This window comes from Takifugu flavidus, chromosome 5 (assembly GCF_003711565.1).
Source record: "Takifugu flavidus isolate HTHZ2018 chromosome 5, ASM371156v2, whole genome shotgun sequence".
NCBI lineage: Eukaryota > Metazoa > Chordata > Actinopteri > Tetraodontiformes > Tetraodontidae > Takifugu > Takifugu flavidus.
Genome location: NC_079524.1, coordinates 907,514 through 929,489, shown reverse-complemented (window position 1 = coordinate 929,489; position 21,976 = coordinate 907,514). Strand labels below are relative to the sequence as shown.

General features: G+C 48.0%; 1 protein-coding gene across 9 annotated transcripts in view; it reads right to left on the bottom strand.

Moving 5' to 3' along the window:
* Positions 1–21,976, bottom strand: part of adgrv1 (adhesion G protein-coupled receptor V1) — a 69,471-nt gene that overhangs the window by 45,479 nt on the left and 2,016 nt on the right. For 8 of the 9 annotated variants that reach the window (XR_008950732.1, XR_008950730.1, XR_008950731.1 and 5 more), the window contains exons 2-30: positions 15,236–15,417; positions 14,897–15,046; positions 12,865–12,960; positions 11,161–11,265; positions 10,934–11,047; positions 10,631–10,861; positions 10,215–10,552; positions 9,855–10,125; positions 8,625–8,951; positions 8,299–8,475; positions 7,755–7,978; positions 6,792–6,918; positions 6,508–6,693; positions 6,231–6,411; positions 5,945–6,108; positions 5,751–5,874; positions 5,419–5,679; positions 5,195–5,321; positions 4,899–5,122; positions 4,058–4,786; positions 3,349–3,722; positions 2,611–2,790; positions 2,082–2,262; positions 1,758–1,951; positions 1,563–1,692; positions 1,281–1,361; positions 853–992; positions 414–779; positions 62–305 (exon numbers count right to left, since the gene is read on the bottom strand). Coding sequence is in view for 5 of the 9 variants with exons in the window: in XM_057034042.1 (XP_056890022.1) it covers positions 62–305; positions 414–779; positions 853–992; positions 1,281–1,361; positions 1,563–1,692; positions 1,758–1,951; positions 2,082–2,262; positions 2,611–2,790; positions 3,349–3,722; positions 4,058–4,786; positions 4,899–5,122; positions 5,195–5,321; positions 5,419–5,679; positions 5,751–5,874; positions 5,945–6,108; positions 6,231–6,411; positions 6,508–6,693; positions 6,792–6,918; positions 7,755–7,978; positions 8,299–8,475; positions 8,625–8,951; positions 9,855–10,125; positions 10,215–10,552; positions 10,631–10,861; positions 10,934–11,047; positions 11,161–11,265; positions 12,865–12,960; positions 14,897–15,046; positions 15,236–15,415 (6,226 nt within the window). In the remaining 4 variants the exon portion in view is untranslated. The remainder of the gene's footprint in view (positions 1–61; positions 306–413; positions 780–852; positions 993–1,280; positions 1,362–1,562; positions 1,693–1,757; positions 1,952–2,081; positions 2,263–2,610; positions 2,791–3,348; positions 3,723–4,057; positions 4,787–4,898; positions 5,123–5,194; positions 5,322–5,418; positions 5,680–5,750; positions 5,875–5,944; positions 6,109–6,230; positions 6,412–6,507; positions 6,694–6,791; positions 6,919–7,754; positions 7,979–8,298; positions 8,476–8,624; positions 8,952–9,854; positions 10,126–10,214; positions 10,553–10,630; positions 10,862–10,933; positions 11,048–11,160; positions 11,266–12,864; positions 12,961–14,896; positions 15,047–15,235; positions 15,418–21,976) is intronic. The other variant, XM_057034041.1, reaches the window with a different exon arrangement.

Below are 21,976 nucleotides of genomic sequence, written 5' to 3'. Positions count from 1 at the left end.
GATTAGTGTCGTGTAAATTTAGCATTTTGAAAAATCCAAAAAGGAAGAATCAGAATCTTACTGAGCCTTTCCTGCTCTCCTGCCAGGAGTTCAACACTGATCAGCTCCACAAACACCGACTCATCTCTTTCTGGATCCTCATCATCCAGGACCTGAAGGCTGATATTTGCTTCCCTCTGATTGGCCAAGAATACGACGGAACCCAGGAGGGGAACAAAGTCCCGTCCTTCAGTGGCCCGGCCCACTCCAGGGGTCTGGTAAGGCTCTGCTTGTGCCTCCCTTAATGTCCCATATGTGACCCGTACCTAAAACCGGATAAAAGTTGGAATCTCACCTTTTATATTCTCTACAATCAAAACATCAGTAGTTTTAATCTTTCTTTTTTAACGGTGGGTAATTTTAGGCACACACACCCGACCCATCAGGCCTCTCTGTCGTGAGATCGTCAGGGAGACAGTTGCGTCGGCTTCAGGAAGTCGGACGTGCCGCGTTTCGTTAGCAAACACGAAAACGCCATAAGGATGGTCGCTGGCGAGCACGGTCAAGGTCGCGGATGTGCGGGCACCCAGGCGGCCATGAGAGACGTTAACCAAGGACACGGCGAAACTCTGGTCCAACTCGGGGATCTCGTCCTGGGCCACATTGATGGTGAGGTTCCCTGATCGCTGACCAACACCCACGGTGATGTTGCCAGACCAGCACAGGAGCTCCCTTTCAGACCTGGGATCCGCCTCCCAGTATACGATGACGCTGGAGAGGTCACCAAAGGTCCGCTCCACCTGAGACGTGGCACAGCATGAGGTCAAACGTGCATCAAGGGGAACTTCCTGATTGTGATGACGTCACACCGACCTGCAGGACCACAGAGCTGTGCCCGTCCTCTGGCTCCGTTCCCGCCACGGACAGAGATTCAGGGCCGAACTGGAAAACTCCATGAGCATCATCCGATGCAGCAATGGTCACGGTGATGCGGGACGCAAGGCCCAGGGAGGCTACACAGACAACACCAGACATGAGGGTCGTTTTCGACAACCAGCTTTAAAATAACCAACCGCACGATGCACAAGATCTTTGGACTCAGTGATAAAGTCTTTTGTTCTTTGTTCTCATCCATTAGATGGTTGTGACAGGTTGCTAATTGTTAGAAAACCAGTGGAACATAAAGTAGATCTCTAAGCATTTATGCCCCCCCCCCAGAGAGAACCTATCCAAGCAGACAAGGGTTTGTAGAAATGCAGAAAGAAGAAGCAGTTTGGGGAAGAAAGGTAAGGAATGCTTACCATGGTGGTGGTAGGGTGGTGGGAGGAAGTCGGACTCATTGTCCCCACTACCACTTCCTTCACTATGCAGAAAGTGATCCACTGATGGGTCACAGAGGTCAAAGGTGGGGGGGTGGGGTCAAGCAAGTGGCACAGCACATCATAGTCACACCAGAAGAAAATGAAAGGTAGGGAGGTAGTTTGGGTCCAGGGAAGCACACAGGAGCACAGCAGTTAGGGGAAATATGCTGCTAAAAATACTCACACGAGAAATGTTTTTGGTTTTAAACTCAACGTTCTCACCTCCTCCATCAGTATCATAAAGCTCTACTCTGAAGATCTTGTCCAGCTCAGGGACAGGATTGTCTATAACGGTCACAGTAATGAACTTTAATCTCTCTCCTGGAAGGAAGTCCAGTATTCCCTCCGAGTCCTGCAACAGCCATTACGTTAGTTACCCAATATATCATAGGACCGTATATATCACTTAATATTAACCTCGTAGTCTTCAGGGCTGGATGCTGTAAAGGGGGTGGTCCTGTATCCTACCAAGACCCTTCCCAAGAGGCCTTGGGCCCTGGCCACCACCAGACGAATGTCTCCGTCCTCCTCATTCACAGTTGTCTGAGCTGGTTCCAGAGCTGGAGAGATGAGGCCTTCTCCAGGAGTGCTGGAGAGAAACTGCAGCAGGCCTACGTGACGGGAAAGAGATGGGGCGGACCATAAAAGCTGAATAACAATCGTTAAAAAAGATGATCGATACATAAAAGCTGAATAACAATCGTTAAAAAAGAGGTTTTCCAATCGTATGTTGATCAATACCATAGGGGTGGTCACTTGCTGTGACAGTAACCGTGGTAACCGAGCTGTTTGGGTCGATGCTTGCGCCACTGGTGGGGGTGGAGCCCGGCTTCCCGTCACCAGACTCTGCCGACACCAGAGTCACCTGAAAGGATTCAGCCAGTTCTGGGAGGTTGTCATCCAAGACCAACAGGTTCAGTACCTTAGGAGTAAAAAAGTAAATTCATATTTTTTAAATGTTAATGACATTTTGAAAATAATATGTAAAGACGGAAACTTGGATTAATCATGAGCGGACACCTGTTACTTCTTTGGTAAATTTGCCCACACATAATCGACCAGTAGGGGGAGCTATTGTCTAAATACATCAAATCCTCCTGCTAAGAAGTGCTACTATGAAATAATTATGCCGATGTTTATTGTACATTGCATGCTGATTTCTCCAGTTTTCCTGATTCAGCAATTTTGTTTAGTGTTAAATTTTAAGACGGGGTTTTCCCTGCTCCTGTACTAACTTACTCAAACGTTAAAGGGAGCACAACGCACGCACCTCGGATCGTTGTCCAGGCAGGAAGAGCACAGCTCCGGTGGCATTAACAAAATCCTGATGTACTGGTGTTTCGCTGTTGGAGCTGTCCAGTTGTGTAACATTATAGTTGACATACACGTGGTCCAGAGATCCCCGCACACGCTCAATCACGCACGAGACCGTGGAGCCCTCGTCAGCAGTCTGTAATAATAACGAAGGGAATAAAAATGTCAGTTCTCCACTGAAGAATAGGAACTAGAAACACTTGAAGCAACAGCACCAGTGTAGACTGAAGAGGGGGCATCTGATAGCCCACATGCCTCCGTAACTATTTATCCCTAATAGATCAAGCATATGAAGAAGACACTCGAGCTGTGATGGAATGTCATCCTCAGCCTTGCCACCTGTTGTGCCGCTGATGAGCAACCAGATCTCTCATTTCCAGTGATGGAACTCCTGATCCGCTTCTACAGGAATGTCCTGACTGGCAGCTCTGCTGCCGCCTCCCCAGCTGTCGCTCTACCTGAGAGGGGCTAGCATGACAGCACACACGGCCAATCGAAAACCCCGATAAACGAAGACTAGGCTCTCCCTGTCGGCGGCCACGAAGACTGATGAAATATGCAACAGAACAGGCACCAGCTGGTTTACGTTACACGCTACGTTACCTGTGTGCTGCTGAGACACAATGCTAATTCGGTAGCATAGCAGCACGCTCTTTCAATCGAGTGTAGTTATAGGACAAAAATGTGCACTTACATCAGGGATGCAGGAGCCAGTGAATCCAAAAAGTCCATTGGCATTGTCACTTTTCATGACACGCAAAGTAGCCGTGGGTCTGGGGAAAGGGAGCCGCGCTCCGCCACGAACTGCAACTAACTGCAGGTAGAATATTTCCTCTCCCTCCTCCACATCATCGTCCCTGACCTCCACGACGAAGGACTTTTGCCTCTCATCCTGCAGGTAACGCAGGTAGCCTGAGATAGTGCGCAGGTCTGCTTTAGGAGGTTGGGAGTGGAGCTCGTGGATCTGGCTTCGGCTCAGCTTCGTCCTGTAGAGGCGAACGTCCTGCAGGAGACCGGTGTACCGCTGCTCCCCATCAGGATCCGACCCAATGAACACTGCAGCAGGTCCTGTAAGGGGGAAAACCAGCATTTGTTGCATGTTGGAGTCTACATACAAAACCATCAAAGCAGAACAGTTTATGGACTTTGAAATGATATTATGATATCTTATGATATAATATTTTTCAAAATGATGGTATGATTGTTAAAAGACTCCACACATTTAATCGCTCACATACATCTGGCTGAACTTATATTAAGAACTTGTTGGCTCCATTCACTTAAAAGATGTCGGCCGATTCCCTTTAGCAGTAAGAACTTCCATCCTCGGGGACGAAGCTCTCACTCACAAGTGTGCCGCCAACACACATATGAGTCAGGCATGTCTGACACGTGAGGCTTACCATCGGCGATGCCCTCTCCTTTGACACTCTTCAGGCCTCCAGGAACGGGGCTGCCATCCAGCATAAACTCAATAATCCCGTCGTCAACAGAAATGATGACGTGGATCCAGCTGTGATTCTCCACAAGTTTGTCTGCACGGGCAACTTGTTGAGTCTTTGATCCTGTTGCAGTGTAGTGCAGCATCACTGTGACGTGAGAATCGTTGGTGTGAATCTTTACTCCGTAATACAAGCTCCCATTTCCCGCTCCTTTAGAAACGATAAAGCCACCAGTGTCGATCGTGGGCACCAGCCAAGCAGAAAAGGTGAAATTGCCAACATCCGCAGGTCCGTCTTCAGAGGCGATGGTCCCGTAAGCTCCTGGGAGCCCTGAGAAAAACCATGTGTCTGTGGCAGAGTGGTGCCGTCTGGCATGAGGCCGGAGCTCAACCTCATCTGGGAAGGAGGCGAGGAGAAGCAGGTCATCCATCAGAGGAAGGCCATCTGCGAATCGGCCAGAAACGATCTCCCAGGCAACGCGCACATCGCCAAAAGTCCCCTGCTGTCGGAGAATGGTGAAGGACGTAACATCAGCCATATCATCTTCTGAGAGCACATCTTCGGCGACCTCTTGGTCCAAGTTGCTGTCAGCAATGGCAAAGACACCAAAAGGGTCGTCGTTGAAAGGGATGTGAACCGAAGCGTTGAGGAAAGACTCGGCGAGCTGCCCACCCTCCCCTGGGTAACCACCTTAAAGAAAACATAGACGAGACCTGAACGGTTTTCAAGACATTGACAAAAATGATTGTAAATGATTGCTTCACAAAACGACTTGCATTTTTTAATGACATGTTCTTTTTACCTGATATGTTAACCAGCTTAAGGACAAAGAACTCATTAAACTCTGGAAGCTTATCAGAGATGGCCTGAAGGACAATAGGCTTGGTCTCCTCCCCTGTTGTGAAGGTGATCGACCCAGATGTGCTCGTAAACTCCTCATTTTTCTCCAGGGGACTCGCAGAATCATTGGCAAAAAGTTGCCAGAAGACTGTTACATCACCAAAATGGCCCCTCGCACGTAAGACACTGGGAAGAAAAGAGTCCATGTCCTGAGAGGTCGGGCCTGCACATGCAAGGGAGCTAAGAGCTTAGAATTACTTGAAGTGATTGGTGTGGCCTTCTTCAACAGCTTTCTCTGTGGGTTCCAGGGAGAAAATCCCATTAGCATCATCATTGGCCTCAATCACAACAGTAGCTTTGACTGCTCCATAGACGACCGCATCGCCTGTAGACAGAAGCAGCATTGGTTATGTCCTTAACGTGACATTTTAACAGATTTAGCATGATATCACAGATCAACGCGAGCTCTGTGCTGGACTCACCGGAGGCATTGGACAAAAGCAGATAAAAGGGCTCGTCGGTCTCTGGGATGTCGTCATCTTCGAGAGCCACTGAGATGTTTTTCACCCATTCACCCACATCAAAAACTAGCAAGGTTTCATTACTCAACAAGGTGAAGTCACCGGGAGACGCCGCACCGTACTCAACATGGTACATCACAGTGGCAACAGAGTCCGCCCGTCCGGTCCGCACAACTGAGAGATTTGCCACGGCCCCCTCCTGCAGGCTGACGACCACTGGCTCTGCAGGGATACGGAGTCGACGTTAATTCATCGCTCTCTCCAAAGGAAAACATCCTTCCCAGTATCCTTACCAGAAAAGAAAATGGGGTCGTCGTTTTTAATAATCTGTAAATCAGCATTGCGGATGTTCCCAAGTCTTGCACCACCTGTAGCTTTGACCACCGCGATGGTGAAGTTTTCCGTGGCTTCTGGGATCTTAAATAAAACAGACATTTATATGAAAAAACTATAGAAATTGTGTGGACTTTTGAGTGACTTATCGTACCTGGTCAGGTACAGAGAAGAGTGTGAGGTTTTTGAGATATTCTCCATCCTTAAAGGTGATGTTTCCTTGGGAGGGGCTGACATCTCCGGAGAAGGATGGCTCCAAGACCCAGGACACCGTCACTTCTCCAAAGAGGCCCCTTTTCCTTACAAGTGGGAACACAGCTGCAGAACGTGCACAGAGGTTCTTTAGTGTTTGGATAGGAAGGATCCTATCTAACCTATATAACCCTAACCCTTCCTTTGGAAGGATCCTCCGTATGTGAGGGCCTCGCTCTTCTCCGTACCTGAGTGCATGTCGTCCTCTCTGCTCTCCTTGATGGTCGCCACCAGTCCCCATTGAATGAACTCAATCACACCAAAAGGGTCGTCATTCTTCCTGATTGTGATGTTGACCTCTCTGTGGTCACCCAGGCGACTGGCTGGAGTGCTGTGGCTACTCAGGACCACAGAGAAGGTCTCATCCAGCTGGACACAAATACACCACACACATTATTTAGTCGTTTACTGAAGCATCCACTTTATTTCATTGATATTGTATCTTATTGTTGTATTTTTGCTCACCTCGGGCACCTCATCAGGCCTCGCCACCAACGCCACCAGCACCTCTCTCTCCCCAGGTTTAAACTCGAGGATGCCCGTGGCACCATAAAACTCAGCGTGTCCAGAGGGGATGACAGCGTAGCGTACCAGCTGCTTCAGAAGCTGCCCCTGAGCTCTGACCACGTGCAGCTCCACAGCTTCCCCTTCCTACATAGGACCCTTGGATTAGGCTCTCGTTCCCTTATATAAACAAACGCATGAACCATCCGCGAGGTTTTCGTTGGCAGGTCTCAGGTTTGACTTACATTTATGAGCCAGGGGCCTCTGGATGAGGGCGAGAACTCGAAAACGCCCCCTGGGTCATCGTTCTCCACAATGACGATCTCTCTGGCCGTGAAGCCTGTTTTCAGAATCTGATTCTTAACATTACTCCTACGGCAAATGCAAACAGAAACATTATTATTGCTGCATTAGCCAAATGAGCATCATCTACGGGAGGATTTGTTTGCTTTATTAGGTGTGAGCTTTAATAAAACAGCTCAACACTAATTAAAACCTTCTAAACACTCCTTCTATTGTGTGACGCTGATTCATCACTGGCTCCATATGCGGAGCTCCTGCTGTTTAAACCGCTTTTAATAACAATGCCAATCAACACCGCGCCGGCGTCTTTAGTGCACCGCGGGGGAGCACGCATGTGTGTAGGTTGAGGAAAGTGCTGCCAAGAAAGCGTCACGTAAGGGCTCATTTAGAGACAGAATGAAGCACTTCAAGCTAACGTTCAAGACCGAGGCGCTGCATGCATACAAACACGCACATCGTTAAGGAGTTCACAATCGGCCTACTTAAATCAGAGAGAAACACAGAAAGAAGACTCCCTATTTACTTTGCTTTGCTTTTTTCACACCCAGCCTGAATCTCCCTGCCCCCCCCCCAGAAGCCCTCAGCCTCACACCAGCCAGAAAGACCCCAGGAACTCTGAAGTAGGCACTTCTTTGACAGACAAAGTCTTGGTTCACGCCACACAATGAGCCCAGGTTCATTCCACACTCCACTTACCCGAAGTAAACTATAAAGCGCACTGTCTCCACCCTGCAGGGGGGGAGTGGGAGGGAGAGAGAGAGCTGCCGTTCTCATCAGAACATAGACGAACCGAACCCCAAACCACACAGACCCCGGTAGGAATCACTCAGTCAAATAAATGCTCTAAATATACCTTTCTAAAAACGTAAACCCATGATGTTTGTTGTTGTCCAGTGTATTCCTACCTATCCAGAGTCAGCAATAAGGTCTCATTGACTTCTGGAACATCATCAGCCATGACGGTAAAGTTGATGGAGGCGTCGCTCTGCCCAGACAAGAAGATGACGGAGCCACTGACGGGCTGCAGGTCTTCATCCGTGATGTCTGCACGATTGGCCCCGAGCGGCTGGAGGCTCCAGAACACTTCAGCCTGGCCGTCCGTCCCATCGCGTCTCAAAGGGAGGTTTACCTGGAGCGGGGGAGCCAAAAACAACACTCTTTAGGCTTAAACACACACAAATAGCTTATTTTAAAGTTTGGAATCTGGACCAATTTGTTACGTTATATCAGGCATGTCCACACCCAGTCCTCGAGGGCCACAATCCAGCCGGGTTTTCTATCCCAGTGAAAACATTTTCAGCCTGGTAGGACAGAAAACCCGGCTGGATTGTGGCCCTCGAGGACTGGGTGTGGACATGCCTGCGTTATATCGTATAAATAGTACAGGTATAGATTGATTCCTTGTCAAGTTAATTTAATGTTAAAAGACTAGTGTAAAATCTATCTTACTGTGCTGCTGCTGTTGTCGTCAGGTTCGTAAAGCACCACCGTGGTGTTGCTTGTAAAGCCGATCTCCCCATTAGCGATGTCAGGGGTGATGGTCAAGGTCAGGTTTAGAGGTCCGCCAAACCTTGGGCTGTTTGACGGAATCGGCACATCAATATCAACCAGATCCAGTGAGTCCAGCTAAATAAAAGGAAAGAACAAAGAAAACATGCGATTAAATTGGGTTGATGAGCTGTTCTCAGTCATTCTTTTCTCATTGGTTCAGTGTTGTTTGTATTAAAATGAAACACGTGAGATTTTTAAAAATCTGCTACTTTCACGCCAGTTACCTGGATCAGAAAATGAGCTCCATTCTGCAGAAAGGCGTCGTTCCTGATCGGCAGGATGACGTGGAGCGTCCTCTCGCCAGCAAAGACCACATCAACGTTCCTGCTAACATTCAGGACTTGATCTCGGGCCCGTGCAGGGTCCAACGGGCCTGCAGGAATATACAGGGCTGTGAGGGCCATAGAAACCTCTCCGAGGGCGCCACCTTCACGCAGGAAGTGAAGTGACAGGAAACGGCCCTCCGGCTGACTCTGGACACTCTGCTCTTTTTCTTGGTCAAAACGAAAAAGCCCGTAGACGTCGTCACTGTCCTGAATGTAAAAGGTGACCTGGGAGCAAAGGTCGAAAAAAGGATGAGCAGGATTCAAGTCGGCTGGAAATGAGCAGAATGAAAACGTAAATATCGGCTCTATATTACGAGGCGCACCAACACGCTCTCACCGAAGGAGAGGCTCAAGCCCTCCGCAAGAAAACAGCAGTAGAAAATGGGCAAATAGATCATTGGATTTCAGATTCTGAGGTAGGAAGCAGTGACCACGGTTATTCATGGCATTAGTGAAACCACTAAAACCAGGAACATATAAATAGGTACATTAACTATTGCTGATACTTCTTACAAATGTGCATGCTAACGAGGCCTGTAAACATGCGCTCACCCCTTCCTAACCCTGCTATTGAGGATCTGAACCCAGACCAGCGGAACCTGGCCATTTCACCAGGGGATAATGGCGATGCCGCCCAGATTAACCATCAATTACTTCAGAGGATTTTGTTGTGTACGTATCCTGTTTTTCATGTTGCTAAGACTGTGTTTTGGGTCGTGAGAGGAAGAAAGAAGAGCTGAGAGTAGTAAAGCAGATCTCTGGGCTAACTTTAGAGAGGAACTCTCTTTAATTAAGGCTACAAAGCCTGCTAAAGTAGTTTTTATGGCCATTTCTGCTGAAGTTCATTCATTTCATTGAAACCCACACGTTTCTGTTCCATGTGCTCAGTTGATTCACTTACCAGCAGCATCACACACAAAATATGTCCACTGCAACATTACTAGTAGTATTAATGTTGATTACAATGCAGATCTTTAGCGGCTTCCTTCTGCTCCTCTGGTGCTTCCAACATTAGCCAGACCAACACTCACACTACAGAGGTGGGACACATGTCCCACAGCCTAACAGGGGGTGGGACAGAAGAGGACAACAGGAGACAGGAAACCTGATGTTGTGCTTTGAACTGACCTCCATGGGTTCGTCTACTTCTGCGTTTCCTGTCACAGAGCTGGGCAGCAGCTGCAGGATAAAGGCCTCCGCTTCTTCAGGGACAACATCAGCCACGATGTTGAGCGGAACCACCGCCGTCACCTGACCAGCAGCAAACCTCACGGTTCCAGCCGCGGGCGTCAGATCGTCTGACACTGGTGTGGGATCGCTGGAGTTTCTACTGATGGTCCAGTTGGCCGAGACGGAACCATAGCTGCCTCCGTTTCTCACAATAACGATGCCTTCAAATCTACGGCGAAGGGAGGAGAAACATATTATTGCGTATTATTCCTCAGAGGAACGAGACCTCTGGACCTCCTCAGGATCCATGACACCCACCTCTGTGTCAGGTCTTCGTTGATGGTAATGGGCCGGATTACGGCGCCGCTGCCGATCGACAGGACTCCGTGTGGTTTATCGTTGGGTTCAATGGTCACGTGCACGGCGTTGGGTGGGACTAGAACAGCGTCACCGACGACGGTTTCCTCCAGCAGGACCACGTGGAAGGACTCTGCGATTTCTGGCACCTCGTCATCGCTGATTTTGAACAGCAGGTTGCTCGTGTAGACAAATGGCGGGAATGTGATGGTTCTGACGGGCTGAAGGTTCAGGAAGTCCACAGCTGGGGTGGCGCTGCCCAGCCCTTCACCACTCACCACCATGTAATCGACAGAGACCTGAAGGAAACACCGACCAGGGCGATTACAGAAGCAGGTCCAGGGGAAAACTGGACACTTGAACATATAAGACGGAACCTCAGTGTCCACAGAACCAACAAGTGGGCCATCCTCAGTCCAGCGACCACGGGTCACATTCAGGGCGATGACGCCAGCTGACTCTGGCACCGCCACGGCGGACTGGGCGAAGCGCAGCGGGCTGTCATTCCGGCGTATTCTCAGCTGGATGCTGCTGGCGTCGGCCCGGAGGAGGGCGCCGCCTTCCACACCTGTGAGCCGGACGGCAAACACCTCATCGTCCTCTGGAATCTACAGAGCAGAACCACGGCCCAGGGTTAGGGTTAACAGGTGCACCACAGCTATGAATGCTAATGACCATACCTGGTCGTCCCGGACCAGAACCGTGAACTGGGCCACAGCGTGCCCAACGGGGAAGGTGATCTTCCCCCTGTCCGGACTCAGGTCCTCAGTGGCTGGGTTAGGACCTTCAGAGATCTGAGCAGGAGGAACTCACAGTTAGACTCCATTTTTATGACTAACATTATCTTCCAAGACCCCCCCCCCCCCCCCCCCCCAGTTGCTTTATGAATGTTCCAGCTTCTTCTCACCTGAAAGTGCACGGTCACGGTTCCATATGTTCCCTTTTCTCTGATCAGCGTGAGCGGCACAACGTGGTTCCGTCCTCTCAGCTCATTGACGACCACGTCATCGGTCTGCAGAGCCAACGATGCAATAATTAAAAGATTTAAATGATGAGAGCTAAAATTAGAGGTGAGACATGAGTGACGGCCACCCGAGTGCCTCGTTTCTAATTTTCAGTGTTTTGAAACCTAAAATCAAGGAACCTTTTAAACTTTCAGCTTCTGCAGACGAGTGAATAAATGTGTTTGTGTTTGGTTGAAGGTTGAGGAAGAAAATGAGGAGAAATGGAAAATAACATAAATATTGTGTAGGAAGCAGCTCAGAGGTCTTCCCTGGACCCGTCTCCTAAAAGCTTTGTGGGTCTAAGCAAGCATTCATTATCCAGCGTTTCAGGTCAACTCAGCACTCTGAAACTGTTCCTGCAGTTGCCATGGCAACGCTATAAACTGCCTCCGATAGTGTTCTGGCTCCTCTTCCCCTGGAAACCCACAACCACCAGATGTTCAGTCCTGCACCACCAAAATACTCAACAACAACCTCTGCTTTCATTAGCAGCGTCAACAGGAGACAGGACAGGGGGACAACAGGAGACAGGACAGGGGGACAGAGGGGAACAACAGGAGACAGGACAGGGGGACAACAGGAGACAGGACAGGGGGACAGAGGGGGACAACAGGAGACAGGACAGAGGGGACAGAGGGGGACAACAGGAGACAGGACAGGGGGACAAAAGGAGACAGGACAGGGGGACAGAGGGGGACAACAGGAGACAGGACAGGGGGGACAGAGGGGGACAACAGGAGACAGGACAGGGGGACAACAGGAGACAGGACAGGGGGACAGAGGGGGACAACAGGAGACAGGACAGGGGGGACAGAGGGGGACAACAGGAGACAGGACAGGGGGACAGAGGGGGACAATGGGAGACAGGACAGGGGGGACAGAGGACAACGGGAGACAGGGCAGGGGAACAGAGGGGGACAAAAGGAGACAGGACAGGGGGGACAGAGGGGGACAACAGGAGACAGGACAGGGGGACAACAGGAGACAGGACAGGGGGGACAGAGGGGGACAACAGGAGACAGGACGGGGGACAGAGGAGAACAACAGGAGACAGGACAGGGGGGACAGAGGGGGACAACAGGAGACAGGACGGGGGACAGAGGAGAACAACAGGAGACAGGACAGGGGGGGACAGAGGATTGATGCGTCTCAAAGGTCAGAAACAAAAAAGACAGGAGTTATCTCATCGACCCCAAGTCTAGTAGAGCAACACAATCTTAAATGACTTTTACAACATAGAATTTATTTATAATTTTATTTATAATTTATTAATAATTGTATTTATAATTTTATTTACAATTTACACCCTCGCGTCATCTTAATCCACAACTGTAGGTAGTAACTTTAAAAAGGATGACATCACTTTCCAGACATGTGGCTTAAACTGTTAAACTGCTCTTAAACTATAACCAACTATTTAATATTCATATGATTCCAAGTCGCTCCAGGAATAATCTGAAGGCCAATAAATGATATTTAAAATAAAAATGATATTTTAACAGCTGCTTTTAGGGACGAAAGCACAAAACCTGTTTAGATCTGAGCTGAAACTGTTTAAGGTTACCTAGGTTCAGTTACAATGGTTACCTAGGGTTACTGGTTCTTACCGAGTTGAAGGCGATGACGCCAAAGGCGTTGTCGTTGGACAGGATGGTGATGGTGGCTTTGCTCGGCGCTCCCAGTAGCACCCCGTTGGAGGAGCTCTGGAATATGGAGAGGAAGGAAACGGTTACACCAGGCTGGATATAACCTGTCACCTATATAACCCGTCACCTATATAACCCGTCACCTATATAACCCGTCACCTATATAACCTGTCACCTATAACCCGTCACCCATATAACCCGTCACCTATATAACCCGTCCCCTATATCACCGTCACCTATATAACCTGTCACCTATATAACCGTCACCCATAACCGTCACCTATATAACCCGTCACCTATATAACCTGTCAACCTATATAACCTGTCACCTATATAACCTGTCACCTATATAACCTGTCAACCTATATAACCTGTCACGTATATAACCCGTCACCTATATAACCGTCACCCATAAACCCGTCACCTATAAACCCGTCACCTATTAACCTGTCAACCTATATACCTGTCACGTATATAACCCGTCACCTATATAACCTGTCACCTATATAACCCGTCACCTACTGTATATACCCGTCACCTATATAACCCGTCACCTATATAACCGTCACCTATATAACCTGTCAACCTATATAACCCGTCACCTACTGTATATAACCCGTCACCTACTGTATATAACCCGTCACCTATATAACCCGTCACCTATATAACCTGTCAACCTATATAACCTGTCACCTATATAACCCGTCACCTATATAACCCGTCACCCATATAACCCGTCACCCATATAACCCGTCATATATAACCCGTCACCTATATAACCTGTCAACCTATATAACCCGTCACCTATATAACCCGTCACCTATATAACCTGTCACCTATATAACCCGTCACCTACTGTATATAACCCATCACCTACTGTATATAACCCGTCACCTATATAACCCGTCACCTATAAACCTGTCACCTATATAACCTGTCACCTATATAACCCGTCACCTATATAACCTGTCACCTATATAACCTGTCACCTATATAACCCGTCACCTATATAACCTGTCACCTCCCCACGGGCAGAGATCCTTTATCAGAACCAAAACCACTAACGCGGGCGTCCTGCTCAAAGCCCGTCGCCCTGACAGATTCATCTCATGACAAACAGCAGCTCAGACTTCTCTGTTTTCCACTGATCTCACAGTTTGTGACACATCCAGCTGTTAGAGAGCTAACAGCTAATGCAAACGTCAACCTGGAGCCACATGGTGAGAGATATACGTGCTAGCTATAGTAAATCCTTTATACCGCGTACTGCTGGGATTACATCGTAACATCTGGGATCAAACCCTAAGGATTCAAGACACCTCAACCCTTTGGTTTGTGACTCCGACATGCCTTTGGGTCACACATCCATCCTCCAGACAGCCCTTCAGTAAGCTGATAGGTTAGCGTTCAGCTAAGGCTTTGTCTCCATTGTGGGGTAAACAGACGGGGTAAGTGGGCCTCGTCTGGCCTCTGCTCCGGTAGCGCCACTGACAGGCTCGGTTTCTACCGGATGTCACAAAAATGCAACGTTAAACAGAAAGTGAACAGCTGCTCCGTTGCTGTATAGTGAATGTAGAGAGGTGATCGGTGGTTGGGTGTGACCTCTGTCTTTTAGTCCTTCCAATAAAGGAGGAGACAAGCGGGGAGCAAGGCTGGGCCCCGCTAGCTCATCCATCAAACTGACAGCTGAAGACTAAATGAAACCATGGGAGGGAACCTCTGTGAGGCATCTGCAGGATTTACTACAAACAGCCATTAAACATCGATTTGAACTTAAGAAATGTTGGAAACTTTCACCTCACTGATGATACCAAAGGTGGACTAATACTCAGCAACACATTGCTATAAAGGTCTGCTTGCTATTACCTTTGTAATAAACGGTAAATAAATGTATCAATACAACAGTGATAGCACACCTGAAACAGAAGAGAACCATAATCACTAGACGATATTCTACCGTTATTCTGCGCCTATTTGACGACAAATACTGCACCTGCAGCGTGAGGTTGAAGGTGAATGTCTCATCTGCTTCGGGCAGATCATCATCTTTCACAGCGATGAAGATGGTTTTCCTCGATTCAGAGGACAGCAGGAAGGCAGCAGCATTGATGGCTTCGAAGTCCCCGGTGTCCACCCCCTCCAGCTGGAAGACAGAAGCTTGGTGTGAGACCAGGCTGGCCTGTACGAGCATTCAACTTTATGGTGTTTTAGATATTTAGTCTCTGTTTGTGTCCCTTTAAACTGTATGTTCGATATAAGGAGAGACAGAGGACACTGTTGAAGAAGCTCGTGCAGCCACAGATACAGGAGACCTGTCTGCTCCGGTTCCTACCAGAACCAACGCCGTCACGTTGACGGGGTCTCCCACGCGCTCCACGACCAGCCGCACCACCGTCGTGCTGCTCTCATTAACAACAAAGTTGGTCTGCCCCAGGAACCGCAGGGTGGCGGTCTCACACGCCGTCCTGGAGGTGCACAGAGCCAGAATCAATCCAGCCAGGACAGGGAACATCCCTGCAAGAGAAGAGCAACAATAACATGAAGCAGAGGCAACACTGGTGCCGTGAAGGTGGAAAATCAGCAGTGGAAAATGGATAAAGTTCAACTCCAGGTACCCCACCCCCCCAACGATAATCTCTAAGATGGATGCAGCCCTTCAGACAGTTGTCATGGTTAACGCAACACAACAGCGCAGCATGACAAGCAGGGCGGAGCCACTTTAGGATTCAGTTGTGCCGCTCTGTCCGTGCCCGCCTCCTCCGGACTCCGGACCAGCGGCGGCGTTCTTTCAAACATCACCATGATGCTAGGAAAGTTGGACGTTGAAAATGTCCCATATTTCATATTTTCCATTATTGCTAGTCCCCGCAAAAATGTATATTAATATGGAGAGCGCCTCACTCGTCAAGTACCAGTCAATTAACACCTCCGAATGCATGTAAATGTGTAGGAATGCAAGCTTTAATTTTGTGATAGCAATTATTGTTTTTAGCTGTGAGTAACCTGAGCCTTTGGTCGGGACCAGCTGGTGCACAAATTATTGGTGTGTGTGTGTGTGTGTGAGAAAGAGAGAGAGAGATGCAGTAGAGAGATTTCTGGGAAATCCATCAAAAAGGGATTTACATGTGGTGGGTAGCAGGGCTTAAAAAGGGGAAGAGCGGGTGAAGTTAAGAGGGAAATGAGGTGAGTCTGATGCTGGACAATGAGAGGAAGGACTGAATAAATCCTGTTAACCGCCTTTCTCTGACCGCTCCTGGGAATTCACACACTGCTGAGCATAAAAAGGTGGATACCTTTAACTGCTTCACCTCACTCACCTTCCTTCAGCTAATCCTTGCACCCTGACCCATTTTCTCCCCCCGCCCTTCCGATGACATCACCACAACATTCCAACAAATGTCACCATCTGACACCCTGCTGTGAAACACGGGGCTGTTCCAGCTCCTCTTGATTCGACCAAGCAGCTTCAAAGGGCCGCAGACGCCCCAGGTTGGGTTTCTCACAGACAGTTGCTGCCAAGGCTGAGCTGGTGGCTGAGCGGCGGACCAAAGACCTGCCTGTCAGGGCTGAAGGCAGCATGGAGAGCCTGGCTCAGACCTCTGACACTGATGAGGCTGGGAGTCCGATTCCATGTAGGGAGGCGCAAAGCAACAGTTGCAAATGCACACCACACGCACCACACACACACACACACACACCACACACCACACACACCACACACACACACACACACACACACACTTGCAGAAGCTGGCGCAGACAGATGTGTATTTCATATGCAGCATCTCCAAGCTGAGGAAAACCACGGTGTCAGGCCAGGACGCTGAGGGTTCTGACACCCTAATGATACTGTCAGTCATAAATATTCTCAACCCAACAGGCAAAACGAGGCAAAGAGCTCAGACATGTTATTAAAACATGTCACACATGTTATTAAAACATGTCACGTAATTATTCTGATGTCACCTATCTGCTACACAGATATTATTCCGGTACACTGCCGTCTTCTTCCTGTCCACAGTGATGTCAGTGATGTCACCTGCCAGACGTTCTCAGACCGTCTCACCGGTGTTAAGACCCTGATTCACAGAAGCTTTTACACTCTGGCAAAGACAGAGAACACACATGCACGCTGTGCACACCCCTGATCTATTGGATATCCCTGTCAGAGGGGCTGAGATGGTGTCTGGTTGCAGGGCTGCTGCTGAGGTCAGAGCCAAGTGCTGATGCCTCTAGGGTTTCTCCTATCAGTGGCCTCTGTGTCATAATATTTTACATCCATTATGCATGGAAAGGATGGTAGTTACACCTGCCACCGCAGGATTCCTTATATTGGCTCTGCTGTTTGTTTCCCGTTGTCATGGATGAAGAGGTTACGTGACATGTGACAAAGCAGAATCCCGCTTTGCTTTTTTAGCCGACCTGTGGCATGAATACCGTCCTGACTAGCCTTTCAGATTCTTTCCAATGAAAAACCTTTTGGAAGCTTGTAAAGAAGAGAGCGATTACTTTCTTTATGGTAGAGGATGTGTGGGATTACAGTTGTAGAGTTTTAATCAAGGGCTTTCCCTCGAGCTCCCCCTGCCCTCCGGCTCCCCCTTTCATCAGACGCCCTTGGTGAAGAGTTTGTGGTTGTAGCTGGCAGACGGTTACATGCAGACACTCACTTGTGCGCACACACACGGATTTCCCGTTGTCACACACAGGCCGTGTAGTGGGATTTCGTTCATCGATCTTACAGCTCTGGTTAGGGTCAGTCTGACCACACAAAGAAGCAGCTCAGTCAGGAAGCTCAACTAGTGTTTCTGGCCGTGTCAGCAGACCAAAACAAGCCCATACAGATAGAGAAGGTGACGGTTACCCAGAAATAAACAATAATCCAGCTCCTATAGTTTGTGTTTGTGCATCTAACGTATAGCTTAACATAAGTAAAGGAAGTGCTTTGTGATTAATGACATGAGTCTTTATCACCAGGTCAGACTCAATATGAAAAAAAATACACATTTTTTGCCAGACAAAAGCCCAAAATGTGATTGGTCCCAACCCACTGTTTCCGCTCTCCTTAATGGTTCTGATGCAGCTCCACTTCGGGATCGATGCTGCCACCGTCTCCATGTTGGGTCCTACCTCAGGAGCCACCCACTGTCGTTCTCAGCCCAGCGGAGCTGCGGCTGCCGTACCCGCTCAGCTCACAAGCCCATAATTGCACTTCACATGTAGTTTCTACCACTGGTATTTTTGGATCAGTAAATATTCTCGCCATACGGGGAAGTTGGGAAAAAAATTAAGGAACTAAATAAGCAAGTAGAGCTAAAACATACATCATTAAAGCTGACAGAAAGCTCTGTGTTATTCACGAAGCTTATTTTGGAAAGATCTCTGCAGCAAAAGAGCTCTATTTATTTTGAGGTCAGAAACAGAAAACCTACCATTACCCCAACAGGAAAGGGGGAAGAATTTGGGGAGATGTGGATGGTAGTGTGTTGAAGTAGAGCCAAATTGTGCCCTTCCACACACGGGGAAGGAGCAAACACTTCACTGAATACCTCACTCAAGAACAGAAATGCAAGAGGTCAGCCTTCCAGCTATTGTCACACACTACTTTTCAACCAGGCATTCCTCCTTCAAGGGCAAGAGGCTGTCAATCAAATGTGTCGCTTGCTGTGAAAGGAGGAAACGTAGAGAGCGGGTTTTCCTGGGGTATTGTCCCCGTGGTGGCGGTGGGCTGTTCTCAAGATGAGCCCACGGTGTCTCTAGAACTGAGTGCTACTCTTCTTTTAAAACTAGTGGGAACGAAGGACCTCTGAAAAAGAAAGTGCTTCTGTCAAGAAGAGCGTCCATAACTTTGTTTTCCTGCTCAATCATTGGTTGACTGATTAGCCCGAATGACGCTCAACAATGGAGACAGACGGAAAGTACTTTCAAAGGATTGAACAAGGTTGTGTGCTCCAGTCCCACGCAGCAAAAGGGCCAAAATAGAAAGGCTATTACTTCGTTGCATGTAACTGGTTGAGCCTGGATAAAAATGCTAATTGCATTTGAAAAGAGTTCCCCAAACAAGCCGACCCAGAACGGGGATGCACTTTCACTGGAGAAGAAGGACTTTACGATTCAGTGACCAGCATGTGCTTCCAAGGAGCGGGCTTTTGTCCTCTCCTGCTCCGGGTTTATGTGCGTTTGTAAAATTGCCACAGTTCTCCATGGGTTTGTTTATTCCAGGTTTTTGGCATGCTGTCCTCGTCCCCCTACAGAATCCAAACCATCCCATTCACAACACCGTCTTTTCTCTCCGCTCTACTTGATCACTGCTGAACGAGGACACACAAATGCCACGGTACAGTAGGTGTGGGAAATCCCTTCATTCAGGGTTTCACAGCACGGGAACAAAAAAAGGGCCAGATGGTGGAGAAGAAACAAATCCCTACAGACAATAGACTCTTATGAGCAAACTTCAGGAAAGGGAAAATCTATTCTGTTTAAAAGAGTGGCCATTGCACTATGGAGTGAGTGGACAGGTGGCTACAAATCCTAATGATTATTTCTTTCTTGCTGTGTGTTTGTACAATAGCCAGATGGAGAAGTTAAACCAAGCCGTCTAGTTAAACGTGACACAGTTGTTAAAATTCACAATACAGCAACTAACACAACCGGGTATAAAAAAGGACGGAGCTTCTGCACACAACATGAAAAAGTAACTTATTCTTCTTGTTTGGGAAAATGTGGGACAAGAATAAGCTGCAAGTGTCGGGGCACAAAATCGACACTGGAAACACGACTGTTTGCTGGCACATGGGAGATGGGACTAAGATAAATGTTGTAAATAAGAAATACAACGTCTGCTGACCACAGGAGTTGGGATTGTGTAAGAGCAGAACTGTTGTAGTGGACAGCTCATGAGGGCATCTCTCAATCTAACGGCACCATTTACCACAGTTTAAATATCAAATGTATTACAACAATATTACAAAAGATTCTTTAAACGGGCCATCTGCTACAGCAAATAAAAGCCTGGCTCCATAGCAAAGCCTGGGTTATAAATGACTCTAACTTGTAGCTTTCTGCATTTCTGCTGCATCAGAAACTGTAGTTTGTCCAACTTCATGTGTTACTTTGGTGCCATCTTTATATAACTACTCAGTGCTTATTATCCTAATTCTCAGAAAGAAAAAGGCAGCTCTAAATAGATCTTTCCACAAAAATAAATGCTGCCAGCCCACTTGTGGAATTCCTCTGCCATGACCAACCACAGCACAATGAGGAAAGTGAGAGATAACAACAGAGAAGGACATGAAAAGAAAGGGCTTGAGTAGGGGTTGGGGGGGTTGGGGGCGGTTGGGGGAGCAGAGCGGCAATGTGGGTGTGCGTGTGTCAGACAATGGGGAACGGCTGGAAACTATAAGTTAGGCTAAAGGACAGAAGTAAGCTGTTGGAAGATTGATCTTATCATCGCTGCCCTACACCCAGAGGTTTCTGTCCTAAAAGCCACTCCAACTGTTTTCATTCTACCCTCTCACACATGTAGGGGCACAAACGCCCTCCACAGGAGGTAGAAGTGTTCCTAACAAAGAAGGAACAGTTATATAGATGAATAGCCACGATGCTCCTCCAACCAACAGTGAAGTGTGACCTTCTCAGTCCAACTTGTCCACTGTCTGAGTTAGAGTAGGCAGCAGGGACCGCCGTGTGTGTGTTCCACGTGGCTTCTCCAGGAACATTTAGGCTGGGGGTGGAACTCATGGGAATTTATGGCAGGGAGACCCCATGCTGCGGCCCGTTTGGAGAACGAGAAGCAACCCCAGAGTGGGCTCGTTACTCAAACCAGGCTGTGAAGCAGGTTTATCACTTCGGCCCGGTGAGCCAGTGTGTAACAGAGCCTGGGCACAGACAGCAGCTGCTGTGCATTCAACCTGTTTTAAGAGTAGAAAAATTAGATATTTGCACAAGTAGATGCAGCGGAGAGACTTTTCCTTATTGTTCAGCCCAACAGTGAAACTGGTCATGCGTAATTCAGAGCACAGCAGGTCGCAGAGCCTCTGGGGCCTACCGGTCTCGGGCCTTTGCTGACATTGTGAGGAATCCAAGTGCAAGTTTAATACTTGAATGGAGATGGCGGGCAGCTGTCACCCCGGCGGAGCACAAGACGTAAACATCGCTGCGTATATTGTGTGCGTCCATGCTGCTGAGGTCAATTATGAGAGTTGACAGTGAGGTCAGGGTTGCGGCTTTGCTTCGGTGACCAGTACTAGCGTCTTCTCACCAGGAACAATGTGCGGTTGCTTGGGCCCACCTCAGAATTGTTGGCCACTGCTGAGGAGCCGCTGCTTTCCTGTCCCTGTGCTCCAACAACAACAGATAAAACATGATACAGTATCCAGCAGTAACCACCAGCTGTCAAAGAAACTTCAAAATCCCACAATGCATTGTAGCATATTTATTTATAACTTGAATTTTAAACGAACCCTGTGCTAGAATTAGCCCTGTCATTGTTTTAATGTGACTTTGGAATCAGATCCCCTTCAAGCAACATCCATGACTTCTTGTTGCTTATCGATTCAACCAACTAAAGGGTTTGTTAGACGTCTGCTAGCATTGTCATTCTTCTTCATTAAAATTCCTCATTAATTATGGTGCCTTCTTATTTAATCAATCAGATTACTAATTTAAATTCGGGCAAAAATGAAATTCAGTCGAATTCCACCGATGTAAAATCACTGAAAGCTAGAAAAGGGCGCAGAAATGATAAATCAAGGAGTCCCAAATTTTAAAAAAACATCTCTCTAACGTTGTATTATTCATTTTAGATGGCTATAAGCTAATAAATGTATGTATATGAGGTGTGGCAATGAGAACCAGCGCACAATATGAACAATACTCTCAGGAACAGGAATAGACCTTTGGATCGGAACACACGTGGAGCCCTCAGCATTGCATTTACACATAACCACAACTTGTCTGTTTGAATGTTGTTTTAGACTCGTCTCAAACCTCAAATGCCTGAAAATGATCAAACAGGATGTCAGATGAAGAATAAAAACACTCAAGGTTGGCATTTGGCAAGTGTGGGTCTACAGCA